Genomic DNA, 17,295 nt, shown 5'->3' with positions numbered 1-17,295 from the left:
GTTTCGTCTAACTGCCTTCCCCATGTATAGGAGTTGGGGTTTGGGCTTTAAAAGATGACTCTATTACCCAAAGGAACAATATGGAAACGGGTATCAAGTGCTAACACACGTCTAGCCCAGAGGAATTGCTTGTCGGCTCCAGGAGGCGGGAGGGAAGAGGGGAGGAAGACAGCACAAAGCATGGAGCCGTGGAACACGTGTGCATAGATTGGTTGCTGGGATTAAATAAAGATAAAATTACATTTGAAAGGGGAAAATAAATAAACAAGCCAATTCCTACCCCAGCGACTTTGAGGTGAGCCCAAATTACTGTGCCGCTCCAGCGGCCTGGACGGGGCAGGTTGTGGGGTCCAGAAGCAGCAAGAAGGGTGCTGGCTCTCGACGTGGTAGAAATGGCCAAGTGCCAGGGAGCCAGAAAGCCCAATTAGCCAGAATGAAAGCAAACATTTACTCAAATCTATGGTTTAATCTCCAATTATTTCACGTAGGCTGCCGGAAAGTACAAGCTAATGGTAATTGCACCGTCTGCCCGTGTGCAGTGTGTCATGGGGACGGGGGCTGTTTGCCATGGCGGCATGTTGGAGAGATGAGGTTGGGTGGTTTACCAGAACGGGGGGGGGGGGGGGGGGGGAGACCTGACCATTTACTCATTCTGGGACTCTGGTCACTTCTCTTCCTCTCTATATGCCTCAGTTTCTTCTTCTGCCTATGGAGAAAGCATGGAATTGGGTGGCCCATTCTGACACTCTAGGAATCTACAAATAATTACAATTGACATTTTTTTAAACCCTCACCTTCCGTCTTAGAATCAGTACTGTGTATTGGTTCTAAGGCAGAAGAGTGGTAAGGTAATGGGGGTTAAGTGACTTGCCCAGGGTCACACAGCTGGGAAGTGTCCGAGGCCAGATTTGAACCCAGGACCTCCTGTCTCTGGGTTTGGCTCTCAATCTGAGAGAGCTGAGCCACCCAGCTGCCCCCTACAGTTGACAATGATATAGTGTTTCAAATACAGTATATTGTTTGCCTTATAATAACCTTATAAGACAGGTGCTACAATACCTCTCTTACAGAGGAAACTCAGACTCAGAAATGTGTAAATGAGTTTCCCATGGTCACCCAGCTAGTGGTCACTCAGGTGGAGGCAGTCATGCTAACCCTCCTTCCATCATAGTCTCAAAGCAGCTCTCAGCAGAAATGGTAACAGAGGTATATGGAGTGTGTGTGTGTGTGCGTGTGTACACGTGTGTGCGTGCGTGTGCATTATGAGTGGCAACTGAGGTGTTCTATGTCAACATTCACACTACTTTGACTTTTCCCCACACAGGGTCCTCCGGGTCCTCCCGGCCCACCTGGTCCTGCAGGAAGCCCTGGAGCAAAGGTTGGTTCAGCTCTGTCCTTGGTTATCTCAGTCATGTCTGTGCTAAACCCAAACTAGACAGCAATGCCTTTGGAACAAGGAGCCAGCCCTTGGTTTTAAGAATCAAATAAATTCTTTAGTTTTCAGAAAAAGAAAAACAAAAGGGGGAGTGGGGGAGGACCAGTATGCCTCAGCCACTTCCTAGTTATAGATTAGACACGTTGTAAAGCCACATTAACTCCTTGAGGCCAATAAAATACCATGAAATGTTCATATAAGATGTGGTTCATTTAAATAAGACCTTGGGGTCCAAGTGGCCCGCAAGCTCAATATGAACCATCTGTTATAAGGAGGGTGAAACAACGAATGCAATCTTGGGCTACTTTAAAAGAAATATGGTGCCCAGAATAAGGAAAGTTGCCGTCTTACCACGCTTTGCCGTGGACAGACCACATTTGGAATATCATACCCAATTTGGGGCATCATGTTTTAGGAGCAGAGGAATGCAACCAGAACTGGAAAGGGCCTGGAAATCACACTATATAAGGATCAATCAGGGCATCTGGGTAGCACAGTAGTTAGAATGCCAGGCCTAGAGATGGGAGGTCCTGGGTTCAAATCTGGCCTCAGACACTTCCTACCTGTATGATGCTGGATAAGTCACTTAACCTCCATTGCCCAGCTCCTAATGGTCTTCTGCATTGGAATGGATACTAGTATTGATTCTAAGACAGAAAGGAAGGGCTTTTTTTTTTTTAATAAAATAAAATAGGAGGCAGGAGTAGTTCAATGGTTTGAGAGTCAGGCCTAGAGATGGGAGGTTCTGAGTTCAAATGTGCCTGCAGATACTTCCAAGCTGTGTGACCCTGGGCAAGTCACTTACCTCCCATTGCCGATTTGTGACTGCTCTTCTGCCTTAGAACCAATACACAGAATTGATTCTAAGGTGGAAGGTCAAGATTTTAGAAATAAATAAAAGTAAAATAAAATGAAAGAGTAAGACTAGGCCTTTAATCTTGACTCCAGGAAAATCTGACACTGGACAGAAGTTACTCTAGGTCAGTGGTTTAGAGACTGATCCCTGCAGACTTCATATTGCCTTAGAAAACCAATTGTCTATGTTGTATTAGATTTTTATTTATTTTGTTAAATATTTCCCAATTAATTTTTTTAAACCCTCACCTTGGAATCAATATTGTGTATCGGTTCCAAGGCAGAAGAGCAGTAAGGGCTAGGCAATGGGGGTCAAGTGACTTGCCCAGGGTCACAGGGCTGGGAAGTGTCTGAGGCCACATTTGAACCCAGGACCTCCTGTCTCTAGGACGGGCTCTGTATCCACTGAGCCACCCAGCTGCCCCTTTCCCCAACTACACTTTAATCTGGTTCAAACTCACTTTGTGGCCAGTGACTTTGACAAAGACTTCCAAGAGCTTTGCTTTCCTGAGACCTTGTAATTCTGCTGGTCACGGAGTCACCCTTCAGTAGCCAGAGAAGGCCTTCTGGAGTCATGGGGCTTCCAAATGACCCTAAAAATGGCCACAGGAGATCCCAGAGAGGAGGGTCTCTGCCTCCTCTCCAGAAGGCTCGTTACAGCTGTCTTCAGGAATGGGCACTGCAAAAATCAGCTGAGGCAGACTCCCTACATGTCAGTGGTGTGGTACGAGGCTTACGTGATCAGACATGGCTAGCTGGATGGTTTTACTTAACTCTATTTCTATGTCTCACGAAAGGAAGGGAATCATAATGAGGTAACAGAGATAGCTACAAAAAGAACCGGAGGGGCTTGGGGGGTTTTGCCTTCTATCTTAGTATCAATTCTAAGACAGAAGTGCAGCAAGAACTAGGCAAATCTGGGGTTAAATAATTTGCCCAAAATCACACAGGTAGGAAATGTTGGAGATCAGATTTGAACCCAGGACCTTCTGCCTCTAGGCCTGGTTCCCTACCCATTTAGCCACCTAGCTAAGATATTTTTAACAGAATTTAATGGAGCTCTATTGAATGGAATTTTAATGGAACAAGGAAGACAGCCGGAGCCAACGGTCAGATTTGGGCTGCACGCTACATCACTCTGTGATCTGGAGCAGGACACGTGCCCCCTCTCTAATCTTGTTTCCTGTCTATCAGTCAGACAAGAATCTCTGCCCTCTCCCTCTCCCTTCCTTCACCTCCCACCAGGGAGGGATAAGGCTCAAATGAGAAAATGCATGAAAAAGCGTTTTGGAAATGTACTAGATCTACAGAAGGAACTGTTCTCCTCTCTCTTTTTCCTGACTTTAGGGAGAACTTGGATTGCCTGGGCCTCCTGGAGTCGATGGAGAAAAGGTCTCGTCTTTTTATTCGGAATGCTGTAACTTTTGAAGAAATGGTCTTTGGGGGTGGGGATGGGGGTTAGCTTGAGAGTTCAGATCCAGTTATATTCAAAGCCACTTGCCAAGTGGTTCCATGTCACAGACATCTCATTCCCAGACTGGGTGCCTATAAATCACAGGGCATAGCCCTTCTATGGGACCTTGATGGAGAGAGAGAAATACCAGTCTGTCAAAGCTGAGATTCCAGGAATTTCAGGTCTGAGATTCCAGTACTGTCCAGGTGTCAGGGCTACAGCTAGTCTGCAGCAATCTGGACCTTGTAGAGAAGGCCAATCTGGGGCAGCTAGGTGGCATAGTGAGCAGAGCACCAGGTCTGGAGTTGAGGGGGCCTGGGTCCAAATCTACCCTCAAACACTTCCTAGCTGTGGGACCCTGAGCAGTCACTTTAACCCCATTTGCCTAACCCTTGCCCTTCTGTTGAAGGAAGGAAGGGAGGGAGGGAAGGAGGGAGGCTGTGAGGAAGGAAGGAAAGAAGGAAGGGAAGGGATGAAGGAAGTGAGGAAGGAAAGAAGGAAGGAAGGAAGGAAGGAAGGAAGGAAGGAAGGAAGGAAGGAAGGAAGGAAGGAAGGAAGGAAGGAAGGAAGGAAGGAAGGAAGACAGGAAGGAAGGAAGGAAGGAAGGAAGGAAGGAAGGAAGGAAGGAAGGAAGGAAGGAAGGAAGGAAGGAAGGAAGGAAGGAAGGAAGGAAGGAAGACAGGAAGACAAATACCTTTTTCAAGGTTTCTGTTCCAACCTGGGCTCTTCACTTTTGTGTATTTCAGGGTCCAAAGGGCTCTAAAGGAGACCAGGGACAGCCAGGACTGATGGGACCAAAAGGAGAAATTGGTGAAATGGGCTTGTCTGGCCCCCCGGTATGTAGACAAAACATGGTGGGCTCTAGGCATGGGATACTGGGTGCTTGGACTCTCCGTTGAGCTGGGCTGAGCTCTACATTAAGTTATTCCTGTCAGTTTGGAAAGCCAACAGGTCCTAAGGACACTGTGGTGCTATGGAAAGAGTACCAAACATAGATTCATAGATCATAAGTTCAAATCCTAACTCTACTGCCTACTGCCTCTGTGACCCTGGGCAAGTAACTTATTGAGGCCTCAGTTTCCCCATCGGCAAAATGAGAGAGTTGGACTCAATGATCTCTACGGTCCCTTCCAAGTCTAAATCTATGATTCAATGAATATGAAGCCTCCTACATTTTTCTACAATATTTCTACATGATTATAAATGTGGTTCCATGAAAAGAACAGTGAATCAGCAGTTAAGATCATGAAAATGGAGTCCCAGCACTGCCAGTTCCTAGATCTGTGGCACTGGACAATCACTTAAGCTTTCTGAGCCTGTTTCTTCCCCTGTAAAATGGGGATGATAATCCCTGCCCGGGCTCCTTCCCAGACTTATGAGAGTCCAATGAGATAATGTACATGAAGCGCTTTATAAATGAGCTGCGCTTTTGACTGTTGTCGTCCTTCCTACTTAAATGAAAGGCGCCTACATGTCATCCCCACACAGGGAGTCGATGGCCCCAAAGGCGAGAAGGGAGAATCGGGGTCTGCAAGTCTTCAGGAGAGCCTGGTAAGAAGCGAGAGTCAGACGTTGCCCTTCTGTCCAGCCCCTACAGCCATTCTGGACCAGTCATACATTGCCCACCAACTGCCTCTAGTTTTGGCCAGTTTGGAGGGAGTCGCCGTAGCTCCCGCCACAAAATGAAGCTGAATATGCCGACAAGACCTCTCTTTAGGGAATGCCCTTCCCCCGTGTGGGTGCTAGATCCGAATCCTATCCCCAGAGCCCCGAGCCTGGTGCTGGAAACCTCCAGCGGCCGAGGGTCCCAAAGCACCATTTTCCAGAAGAAGGTTCCAGCCTCGCCTGTTCTCGTGGACCCGCAGGGTAGGAATGGAGAAGAGAACCAGAAAGCCGCCGGAAAGGCCAAAGCCCAGAACTGTTCATTCATTAGAAGCCTAGTAGGAAGTGGGGAGAGGTAGGGTAGGCGTGGGGTGTGGTTAGAGATCTCCAAGCTCCCTTGCCAGTCTCAGGAAATGCATGATTTTCTTCCCTGGGAGTTCTGGACACACGCACACAGAAGCTCCATCTTGCCTTTGAATTCCAATTAATTTGTCTTTGGTCCCCATTTTCCAGGCCCAGATTCTAGCGGAACCGGGGCCGCCTGGCTTACCTGGCCCCCCAGGCCCTATGGTAAGGACTGTTGGCTACACATTTTCCACCTGGGATAGATGGGGAATAGCATGGTATGAGGGAAAGGGTGGCCTGAGCTTGACTGCATGAATGACTCAGAGAAGGCTCTTTCTCCTCTAGGCCTCAGTTTCCCCATCTATAGGATAAACGTTTGGATTAAATGACCTTCAGAAGTGATCGCTAGCTCTGAATCTATATCCTAACAGGAGCCAAGGAAAAGAGGCTAGCCTGGGGCTGGGAGGAGCAAAGGAGTGTGGTTGGGATACAAGTCTCTGCACCCACGCATGCACACCCACAGCCCTCCTTTTGTAAGAGCTATACATGGAGAATCCACACCTTCCTAGGAGAAGGGAGGGAGGAAAAGGTCCCAGGGGCCCCAGACACTTCCTAGCCGTGTGACCCTGGGCAAGTCACTTAACCCCCACTGCCTAGCCCTTACCGCTCTTCTGCCTTGGAACCACTGATTCTAAGGCAGAAGGTAAAAGTTTTTTTAAAAAGTCCCAGGGGAGGCTACTTGGCGCAACATAAAGAAAGCTGGGTTTAGAGACAGAAGTGCTGTGATCCCAACTCTGACACTGACTGCCTATGTGACTGACTATGTTTAAGACGCTTAATCTTTCTGGGCCTCAGCTTTCCTTTCTGTAAAATGAGGGCTTTGGCAGGGTGATTCAGGAAGAACGCCGGGGCTAGAGCAGGAGGAACTGAGTTCTAACCCTAACTGACAAGGCCCCAGGCCCCATTGGGCCTCAGTTTCCCCATCTGTAGAATGAGAAGGTTGCCCTAGATGACCTCTTAGGTCCCTTCTAGTTCCAGAGACTAGCTAACTTCACTCCAACTCTGAATGCCAAGTCTCTGAGAAAAGAAGGACAAAATGCACTGGGTTCCATGGAGAAAAGGGGGGAGAAAGAAGAGAGGAAGGACCAGGCAAGCTAAGCTCCGAAGGGAGAGCTAAGCTAAGGAGGCCAAAGGAAAGGGGGGTGGAAAGACCAAGCTAGTGTAACCACTGACATCTGCCTCCAAGCTCCAGAGCTTATCAGAAACTCGTGATTCACTCACAAAGGTCCTCCCCTGCAGGGCCAGAGAATTTCCTTTTTTAACAAATGAGGAAATGGGGTGAGGCAGGTGAGGGGTAAAGGCAGAGGCCAGGCTCACCAGGCTAACCAGAGCAAGCTCCCCCTCCTCTGCTCCCGATCTGAAGCCTGGACCCCCTCCCTGTGGCACCAGGGGAGGCCATCAACCCGCTGAGGGTGAGGAGGGGGAATGAAGAGATCCCCACATGCACAAATCGCACCCACAGAAGCATCTAACAGGGGTGCAGCCAGGGCTGCCCCCAGCTCCTTGACCCCAAGAAATGTTCCTGGTCCCTTTCCTGGCGCCAGGAAGGACTCCTCTGTGATCCTCCTAGCTAGGCCTACAGCTGGTGAGGTTGGGGAGGTGAGCAGGGAGAGGCTGGAAGATGACCCAGTTGTAGTTGGGCCTCAGGACTCTTAGGATCAGGGACACACTGGAGCCTGCTCAAGAAAGAGCTGGTTGTTAAATATTGGCAAACACCACAATCCAGTGCTTGATGTGTTGTTTTATTGATTGACTAGACTGGAGAAAATGTTAATAAGGCAGATTAAACTTAAAAGTACATTGTGCGCACACTTTTGGAGGCCTAACCCACCACTGTGGGCAGGAGAGATGCGGGGAGTTTGGGTTTGGGAAGTCCTGGCCCTGCCTCCCTCCCAGAATTGCCTGCTGAGATGACAGAGACAGAAACGGAGACAGGACAGTGGAGGGGGGCAGGGACAGACAGACAGACAGATGGATTCTGAGAGAGACAGAAGAGAGAGAGGAGGGGAAGGGAAGGAGAGAAGAAAAGGGGAGGAACGAAGGAAGGAACAAAGGAAAAGAGACAGAGACAGGCAGAGAGAGAGAGGAAGACAGAGACAGACACTCAGAGAGACAGACAGAATAGAGGAGGGGGAAGGGAAGGAAAGAAGGAAGGAATGAAGGAAGGAAGAGAAAAAGACAGAGACAGGCAGAGAGAGAGAAGCCATTTCTAAGGCAGTTCCTGTATGCCAGGCACAGTGCTCAGAATACAATTGAGGTAGTCCCTCCCCTCAAGGAGTTTCTAGTCTATTGGGGAACCACAGCATATAAGGAGAGTTAGAACTGGAGGTGGAGTAGAAAGAGTGCCTAGGTAAACCCACATAAATCATCAGCTTTTCTATATATCTCCAACACAGCTCAGCAGCAAGAACTAGAAAGAGAAATCCCATTCAAAGTCACCTTAGACAAAATAAAATACCTAGGAATCTACCTCCCAAGACAAACACAGGAACTATATGAACACAACTACAAAACACTCGCCACACAACTAAAACTAGACCTGAACAAATGGAAAAACATTAACTGCTCATGGATAGGACGAGCCAATATAATAAAAATGACCATCCTACCCAAACTTATTTATCTATTTAGTGCCATACCCATTGAACTACCAAAATACTTCTTCACTGATTTAGAAAAAACCATAACAAAGTTCATTTGGAAGAACAAAAGATCAAGGATATCCAGGGAAATAATGAAAAAAAACACATATGATGGGGGCCTTGCAGTCCCTGACCTAAAACTATATTACAAAGCAGCAGTCATCAAAACAATTTGGTACTGGCTAAGAAACAGAAAGGAAGATCAGTGGAATAGACTGGGGGAAAGCGACCTCAGCAAGACAGTATACGATAAACCCAAAGATCCCAGCTTTTGGGACAAAAATCCACTATTCGATAAAAACTGCTGGGAAAATTGGAAGACAGTGTGGGAGAGACTAGGAATAGATCAACACCTCACACCCTACACCAAGATAAATTCAAAATGGGTGAGTGACTTAAACATAAAGAAGGAAACCATAAGTAAATTGGGTAAACACAGAATAGTATACATGTCAGACCTTTGGGGGGGGAAAGACTTTAAAACCAAGCAAGATATAGAAAGAATCACAAAATGTAAAATAAATAATTTTGACTACATCAAACTAAAAAGCTTTTGTACAAACAAAACCAATGTAACTAAAATCAGAAGGGAAACAACAAATTGGGAAAAAATCTTCATAGAAACCTCTGACAAAGGTTTAATTACTCATATTTATAAAGAGCTAAATCAATTGTACACAAAATCAAGCCATTCTCCAATTGATAAATGGGCAAGGGACATGGATAGGCAGTTCTCAGATAAAGAAATCAAAACTATCAACAAGCACATGAAGAAGTGTTCTACATCTCTTATAATCAGAGAGATGCAAATCAAAACAACTCTGAGGTATCACCTCACACCTAGCAGATTGGCTAACATAACAGCAAAGGAAAGTAATGAATGCTGGAGGGGATGTGGCAAAGTAGGGACATTAATTCATTGCTGGTGGAGCTGTGAACTGATCCAACCATTCTGGAGGGCAATTTGGAACTATGCCCAAAGGGTGCTAAAAGAATATCTACCCTTTGACCCAGCCATAGCACTGCTGGGTCTGTACCCCAAAGAGATAATGGACACAAAGACTTGTACAAAAATATTCATAGCTGCGCTCTTTGTGGTGGCCCAAAACTGGAAAATGAGGGGATGCCCATTAATTGGGGAATGGCTGAACAAACTGTGGTATATGTTGGTGATGGAGTACTATTGTGCTAAAAGGAATAATAAAGTGGAGAAGTTCCATGGAGACTGGAACAACCTCCAGGAAGTGATGCAGAGCGAGAGGAGCAGAACCAGGAGAACATTGTACACAGAGACTGATACACTGTGGTACAATCGAAAGTAATGGACTTCTCCATTAGTGGCGGTGTAATGTCCCTGAACAACTTTCAGGGATCCAGGAGAAAAAAAACACCATTCATAAGCAAAGGATAAACTATGGGAGTGGAAACACCGAGAAAAAGCAACTGCCTGAATACAGAGGTTGAGGGGACATGACAGAGGAGAGACTCTAAATGAACACTCTAATGCAAATACTATCAACAAAGCAATGGGTTCAAATCAAGAAAACATCTAATGCCCAGTGGACTTACGCGTCGGCTATGGGGGGTGGGGGGGAGGAAAAGAAAATGATCTATGTCTTTAACGAATAATGCTTGGAAATGATCAAATAAAATATATTAAAAAAAAAAAGAAAGAAAGAGTGCCTGGGGACAGAGGGATCCCAGGAAGAGCCCAGACATGGCCAAAAGTCTCCCTAAAACGATGGTCCAGGAAGGAAGTTACCAGATGACACCAAGAGGGCCCTGGAGCAAGGAGCAATGGGGTGGTTCACGAGAAGGCAGAGAAAGCCTTGGCCCCGTATTCATTCCTTTTGCCTTGACATTCTGCCTCTCCAGTCCTATCTCATGGCTCTTCTTTTCTCCCTCGCAGGGTCTTCAGGGAATCCAGGGCCCCAAGGTGAGTAAGTAAATTTGGTATAAAATGTTTTTAGAGACATGGAATCCCTGTACAGGAAGAGAGAGTTTTGTGAATGAATGAATGAGCCCAGAACTTCCCCTTAGGACAGGGAGGAGCCTGACCCACTGATTAGGGTAAAATCCCTAGCCTGGCATGGGGGAGGTTAAAGCCTTTATTTCAGAAGCAAGCTTTGAACTTTGTGGAGGATGATAGCAGATATGGTGAGCTGGCCTCAGAGTCAGGAAGAATTAAATTCAAGTCCCACATACTGGCTAGGTGACCCTGGAAGTCCCTCATGTCAATGGGCCAGCAATTCTCTCAGGCTATGAGTGCAGATCTCAGTTGGCAAAAGACGATTCTCACCTGTAGCTCTCTACACCAATAAAATGGGTTTAAAAAAATAGCACACGGGCACCAAGGATGCTTTGTTTCTAGACTTGTTGGACCCTACTGGTTTTAAAGGATAGCATTACCTTGCTGTCCTCCTTGTGGGTGTCTCGAGCAACAACATGCTGCCTTCTCTATTTCCAGGGCTTGGACGGCGCAAAGGGGGAGAAAGGTGCCACCGGAGAGAAAGGCTCCAATGGGCTGCTCGTGAGTTGACTATCAAATACAAAATCAGTCATTCATCTTTACCTAGATGTTCCAACCCCATGTTCCCAAAAATCTCCTAATCCTGTCCTTTCCTGCCTAGGGACCAGCTGGCCCACCTGGCCTAATTGGATTACCCGGAACAAAAGGAGAGAAGGTAAAAATTCTTGTGTCCATCAACCCTACAGGGGTGAAATTCATTCATCCATTCATTCATTCAACAGACCTTCAGTGGAACCTGCTATTCCTAGTAGAGCCTAGCAAAGTGATAATCCCATCAGTGGGTAGCTAGGTGGCATAGTGGGTAAAGTGCCAGGCCCAAAGTCAGGAAGACTCATCTCCAAATCTGGCCTCAGACACTTACTAGCTGTGTTACCCTGGGCAAGTCACTTAACCCTATTTGACTCAGTTTCTTCATCTGTCAACTGAGCTGGAAAAAGAAATGACAAATCACTCCAGTGTCTTTTCCAGGAAAACTCCAAATTGGGGTCAGGAAGAGTCAGACACAACTGAACAATCTCATTGTATTCTGACTTCATCAGACTTCCTCTGGAATATTGTGTTCAGTTCAGGGCACCATGTATTTTAAGAAGGACACTGAAGGACAGCTAGGTAGCACAGTGGATAGAGAGCCAGGCCTAGAGATGGGAGGACCTGGGTTCAAATATCAGATTCTTCCTAGCTATGTGATCCTGGATAAGTAATTTAGCCCCCATTGCCTAGTCCTTACCCCTCTTTTGTCTTAGAATTGAGGAAGAAGAAGAAGATGATGATGACGAAGAATGATTGACGATGGAGGAGGAGGATCTGGGTTCAAATCTAATCTCAGATACTTCTTATTTGTGTGACCCTGGACAAGTCACTTTACTTCTGTCTGCCTCAGTTTCCTCATCTGTAAAATGGGGATAATAATAGTGCCTGCCTCCCAGGGGAGTTGGGAGTCTCAAATGAGACTTGCCCAGGGTAACACAGCTAGTAATCTTTGTAAAGTCCTCTGCAAACCTTAAAGCACCATACAAATACAATTATTATCACTATCATTGTCATGTGGAGGAGGGATTCACTGTGTTCTGTTTGGCCCTAAAGAAAACTAGAAGCAGTGGGAAGAGGTGGCAGAGGGAAAATTTCCCAACAGTCCAATCTGCCCACAGTAGAGGCCTCCAGTCAGAAGGCAGCCAGCCACTGAAGAGGATGCTTGAGGGGGGCTCGAGCTCCTTTCATATATGAGCTGATTCATTGGGCACAGACAGTCCTTTCAACTCTCAAGTTCTGTGGTTCATTTGGTGTTCAGAACAGCCTGTGAAGAAAGTAGTGCAAGAGTGTTATCCCATTTTACAGTTGATAAGACTGAGGACTAGTGAAGCTAAACAGAGTACTTAAAGTCACAAGCTAGAACTTGGCAAAGCCAGATACTCTTTGTTGTGTCAGTCCTGTATGACTCTCTGTGGCCCCATTTGGAGTTTTCTTGGCAAAGATACTGGCAGGGTTAGCCATTTCCTTCTCCAACTCCTTTTACAGATGAGGAAACTGAGGCAAACAAGCTAAGTGAATTGTCCAAAGTCACACAGCTACTAAGTGTCTGAGGCTGAATTTGACTTGGGTTTTCCTGACTCCAGGTCCTCCATAACCTCCTTTAGGAACATGGACTCATAGACCATTAGGGCAGGAAGGAACTTTAGAAATTATTCAATTCAGTCTATTTCATTTAACAGATGAGGAGAATGAGTCATAGAAAGGTTAAGTGACTTTTTGATGTGTTCGGTGGTTTTGCTGAACTTTTTTTTTTCTTCTTGTTGTTCTAAGTGGCCACTTTCTGGAAGGAGAAGGCAGGAGGGAAACCTGGGAAATGAGGTGATAGAAAAGTACAATATAGGAATAAAAATTTAGTTTTAGGAAAACAAAAGCAGCCCCCTAAAAAGATAGGAAACACTCACTGACTAGGTCTCCTCAATGAATCTCACCTAAAACCCTGAATTAGTGTGCATCTGCATCACCCAGCTTGTCTGACCTTCTTTATCCTGTGTGATGCTGGGCAAGTCATTGCGTCCCTGGTCCTCGGTTTCTTGATCTGGAAAATGAGAGGATTATGCTAGATGGCTCTGAGGGCTCTTCTAGCTCCAGATCCTATAAAACCTTAGCAGGGTCTTCTAAAATAACTTGTTCCTCAACTTGGAGGTATCTACAAGAAATAACACTATCCACATCCAGAGGAAAAACTGTGGGAGTAGAAACACAGAAGAAAAACAACTGCTTGACTACATGGGTTAAGGGGGATATGGTTGGGGATGGAGACTCTAAATGAACATCCTACTGCAAATATCAACAACATGGAAATAGGCTCTGATCAAGGACACATGTAAAACCCAATGGAATTGCAAGTTGGCTGCAGGATGGGTGGATGGAGGGGAGGGAGGGAAATAATGTGATTCTTGTAACCAAGTAATAAAGTTCTAAATTGACTAAATAAACTAATTCAAATGGAAAAAAAATTAAAATAAAATAACTTGTTCCTGGGGCCAGCTGGGTAGCTCCATGATTTGAGAGCCAGGCCTAGAGACGGGAGGCCCTGGCTTCAAATCTGGCCTCAGACACTTCCTAGCTAGGTGACCCTGGGCAAGTCACTTAGCCCTCATTGCCTAGCCCTTACTGCTCTTAAGCCTTGGAACCAATACATAGCATTGATTCCAAGATGGAAGGTAATTGGTTTTTAATATTAATAATAATAATAAATAACTTGTTCCTGTCCTCTCTCTTTTATTCTAGGGCAGACCTGGTGAGCCAGGTTTGGATGTAAGTTTCTCATTGTCTTCTCCCCCAGACTTGGGGTTATCAGTGGCCTCCCGAGGAACTCCTTAGGACATGCCCTTGTCCCATGGTCCCTCTTGGGGTGGGGAAGGGGGGTCCAGAGCAGGCACCAGGCACTCTTCTTGGCCTCTACAAGCAATCTGTTTCACAACGGATGATGGAGAGCACTTCCTGCGTGACACCAGTGGTTCCACTGGCCCTAGGCAGTGTGTCCATGGACGATGGAGCCATGTGTCTCTAAGACTGGCCCAAACCTCAGAGGAAACCAGACACAATGCCTGACTGTCCGTAGTGGATGGGGACATCAAGGGCCTTTGCCTCCCCAGAAGATCAGATCAGGGCAGAGGCAAGGCATCCGACCTCTGAGGCAAGAGGAAAGGCCTGAGAGCCACTTTGGCTTGGCTCAGGCCTCTAAGAAGTTCAGATGAATTCCAAAAACTCTCCAGCCTCCGTGCCCCCGCCCCATCCCCCCAATCCCCATCCTGGGGCGGGGAGCCGTCTGGGGACAGCCATGGCTTAGAGAAAGCGCACTGCCCTCCTCTCCCCAAACACACGGAGGCTGTGTCTGTTTGGGGAAAGGAGGATCCTTTCCTGACGGCACTAAGCCGTGTGTCTCCTCTCTGTCCATCTGGACATGTTTTCGCAGGCCTCGGGGCACGGTGCCCCAACGTGCTCCCCTTCTCAAGTGGGGCAGGGTCACCTTCTGTAAACGCCCCTTTGATCTTCTGTCTTTTTTCCTAGGGCTTCCCCGGGCCCCGAGGAGAGAAGGGAGAGAGGAGCAAGCAAGGAGAAAAGGTCAGAGCTGGGGCCCAGGAAAAGAAGGGCCTCCCTGCGCTGGGGGAAAGCAGGCGCCAGGTTACTGCTCTCAGAGCAACCCTTCCTCAACCAGGCTCTCTTCCATCCACAGGGGGACCGAGGAGTTCCGGGCAGAAAAGGAGCAAAGGGGCAGAAGGGAGAGCCTGGGCCGCCTGGATTGGATCAGCCGTGTCCAGTGGTACGTGGCCCCTGCCAGGGGGGAGTTTGGGCTCTGTGGCCCCCTGCTCTGCCCTGCCCTGCGTGGCAATGACAGTGGATCCTCTCGGAGGACTTCCCCTCTTCCTTGTAGAGGCCTAGGACCCTCCACGCTCCTTCCTGCCCGACACGCAAGACAGGCCTGATGCTAGAGAGGAGCCAGGGCTAAGAGGTGGGGGTTCTGCAGAGGCTTGACCAAGACATGGCGAATTCATCATTATCCGATCCCAGCATTCATCAGTCACTTAGAGAGCGGCACATTGGGCTCTTGTGGACCACAGTGTGGTTACCCCGAGTCTCTCAGCTCCTTCAGGAAGGATATTTCACCCTACAGAGATCACTGAGGCTTAGTGGCATGTGCCTAATAAATGAAATGAGGGGGCAGCTGGGTGGCTCAGTGAATCAAGAGCCAGGTCCAGAGATGGGAGGTCCTGGGTTCAAATCTGGCCTCAGACACTTCCCAGCTGTGTGACCCTGGGCAAGTCACTTAACCCCCATTGCCTAGTTCTTACCACTCATCTGCCTTAGAATTGTGATGAAGGATGGAAAGGTTTGCAATTTACAATATACAGTATTGATTCTAGACAGAAGGTAAAGGCTTAAAAAAATGAAATGAGACCATTATTGAGACAATTGGAGTCAGGAAGACCTGAGTTCAAATTCTGCCCCTGTAGTCTTGAACCTAATGTTCCTCAGGCAATTTTCCAGCCTACTGGTAGAGGGAGTTACCATTTCTTACTGATCCTTTGAGTACGCATCAACAACAACAACAATAATAGTAGCACAAATATTTCTGTGAGGATTACAAAATGCTTGACACACATTCTCTCATTTCATTCTCCCAAAATCCTGTGAGGCAGGTGAGGCGTTATCATCTCCCGAGGCTCAAAGTCATAGATATGCAGCTTTGCCCTATCAGAAATGGGATTTGAATCCAAATATCCCTTGACTCTAAGACTATATATTATATTCTGAGGAAATAGATTTGACTTTTTTTAAAAACAGCAGCAGAGTCGCCTTGTTTATCAGGACATCTTTGGGGAAGGAGGGTGTGGGGAGCATTTGGGTTGGACCAGAGCAGTACCGTGGTGGGAGGATGCTCAGATGCAGGAAGAAGCGGCTGAATTTCAGAAGGAGACCACAAAGCCTGGGCAGAAGGCTTATGTGTTAGTGACGGGGAGGCCTGACTACCTGGCCGCCCGCTGGAACTCTTCCTCCACCAAAATCAGGACCAGGAATACGTTCCTGAGCTGCCTTTCCTTCTACAAAAGGCAGATGAAGCAATAATGAGAAATGCTTCTCCAGGCCTCATTATGGTGATTAATGAAGTAGAAATAGCAGGAATCCTGGGAGGTTGGGACCAGACTCTCTCAGAGCTCATGATCTGAGATCTTTGTGTTCCTGATCTCAGATAAGAAGAAGAAGGTCAAACGGTCTGACACGTAAGGGAGTGGATTACAAAGAGTTTAGAGAAAGGACAAATAGAGCCCCAGAGCCTTCAATTTGAGATGGAATTTCTAGAAAAGAAGTTGACCCTGGAGACAGTCAACTAGCATTTATTAAGCTCCTACTGTGTATCAGTAACTGTGTTGGGCTTTGGGGATATAAAGAAAAACAAACAAACAAAAAGCAGTATTTGATCCTTTTTTTTTTAACCCCTACCTTCTATCTTAGAACTGATATTACATATCAGTTCCAAGGCAGAAGAGTGGAAAGGGCTGGGCAATAGAAGCTAAGTGACTTGCTCAGGGTCACAGAGCTAGAAAATATCTGAGGTCAGATTTGAACCCAGGACCTCCCGTCTCTGGACCTGGCTCTCAATCCACTGAGCCACCTACCTGTCCCAAGATCCTGCTCTTAAAGGAGTTCACAGTCTAATGGAGAGACAACATGCAAACAACTATGGACAATTAAGATATGGACAGGATAAAGTGGAGGTCATCTAAGAGGGAAGGCACTCAAGAATGGCATTCTGGCTGGGGACGGTGTCACCATCACCTAGAATACCTCTATTAAGGAAGCAAAGGCTAGTGGGACTTTTGAACTCATGACCTCTGAGCTGCAGTCAGCTTTGCATATGTATGGCGAGCCCCTATCAGCAAGGAGTCTACCAGCTGGCCTAAGAAGGAGTGAACTAGTCCAAGTTGCAAAGAGAGGAAGCCAAAGCTTGTATACTCATCAGGCAGTTAGGTGGCTAGAACACCAGACCAGGAGTGAGAAGGACCTGAGTTCCAGTCCAGCCCCAGTGTGCGAACCTGGGCAAGTCACATCACCCTCTTTGCCTCAGTGTCCTCCTCTGTGAAATGAGCTGGAGAAGGAAATGGCAAAACCCTCCGGTATGTTTGCCAAGAAAACCCTAAGTGGCCCCAGGCATAACATTGCCGGGTCTATTTCCCAAGATCAGGGAAAATGGAAAAGAACCTACAATGTTCCAGAATATGTATAGCAGCTCTCTTTGTGGTAGCAAAGAAGTGAACATTGGGGGTGTTAGGGAACAGCTAAACAAAGTGTGACATATGGTTGCGATGGAACTCTACTGGGCCACAAGAAACAATGAGCA

The 17,295-nt window shown here is 47.0% G+C and overlaps 1 protein-coding gene and 1 long non-coding RNA gene across 2 annotated transcripts in view; one reads left to right on the top strand and one right to left on the bottom strand.

Moving 5' to 3' along the window:
* LOC103093681 (uncharacterized) overlaps positions 1 to 17,295 on the bottom strand; it is a 123,360-nt gene that overhangs the window by 78,478 nt on the left and 27,587 nt on the right. The gene's annotated exons all lie outside the window — the stretch shown is intronic.
* COL23A1 (collagen type XXIII alpha 1 chain) overlaps positions 1 to 17,295 on the top strand; it is a 492,298-nt gene that overhangs the window by 465,557 nt on the left and 9,446 nt on the right. Inside the window, exons 16-26 of the mRNA XM_056811712.1 lie at positions 1,325 to 1,378; positions 3,638 to 3,682; positions 4,490 to 4,579; positions 5,232 to 5,294; positions 5,859 to 5,915; positions 10,302 to 10,328; positions 10,860 to 10,922; positions 11,023 to 11,076; positions 13,683 to 13,709; positions 14,466 to 14,519; positions 14,632 to 14,718. Coding sequence (XP_056667690.1) covers positions 1,325 to 1,378; positions 3,638 to 3,682; positions 4,490 to 4,579; positions 5,232 to 5,294; positions 5,859 to 5,915; positions 10,302 to 10,328; positions 10,860 to 10,922; positions 11,023 to 11,076; positions 13,683 to 13,709; positions 14,466 to 14,519; positions 14,632 to 14,718 — 621 coding nt within the window. The remainder of the gene's footprint in view (positions 1 to 1,324; positions 1,379 to 3,637; positions 3,683 to 4,489; positions 4,580 to 5,231; positions 5,295 to 5,858; positions 5,916 to 10,301; positions 10,329 to 10,859; positions 10,923 to 11,022; positions 11,077 to 13,682; positions 13,710 to 14,465; positions 14,520 to 14,631; positions 14,719 to 17,295) is intronic.

The sequence above is a fragment of the Monodelphis domestica genome, chromosome 1 (genome assembly GCF_027887165.1).
Source record: "Monodelphis domestica isolate mMonDom1 chromosome 1, mMonDom1.pri, whole genome shotgun sequence".
Lineage (NCBI taxonomy): Eukaryota > Metazoa > Chordata > Mammalia > Didelphimorphia > Didelphidae > Monodelphis > Monodelphis domestica.
Note: the sequence above shows the minus strand (reverse complement) of the source record. Positions and strands in the feature narration are given on the sequence as shown.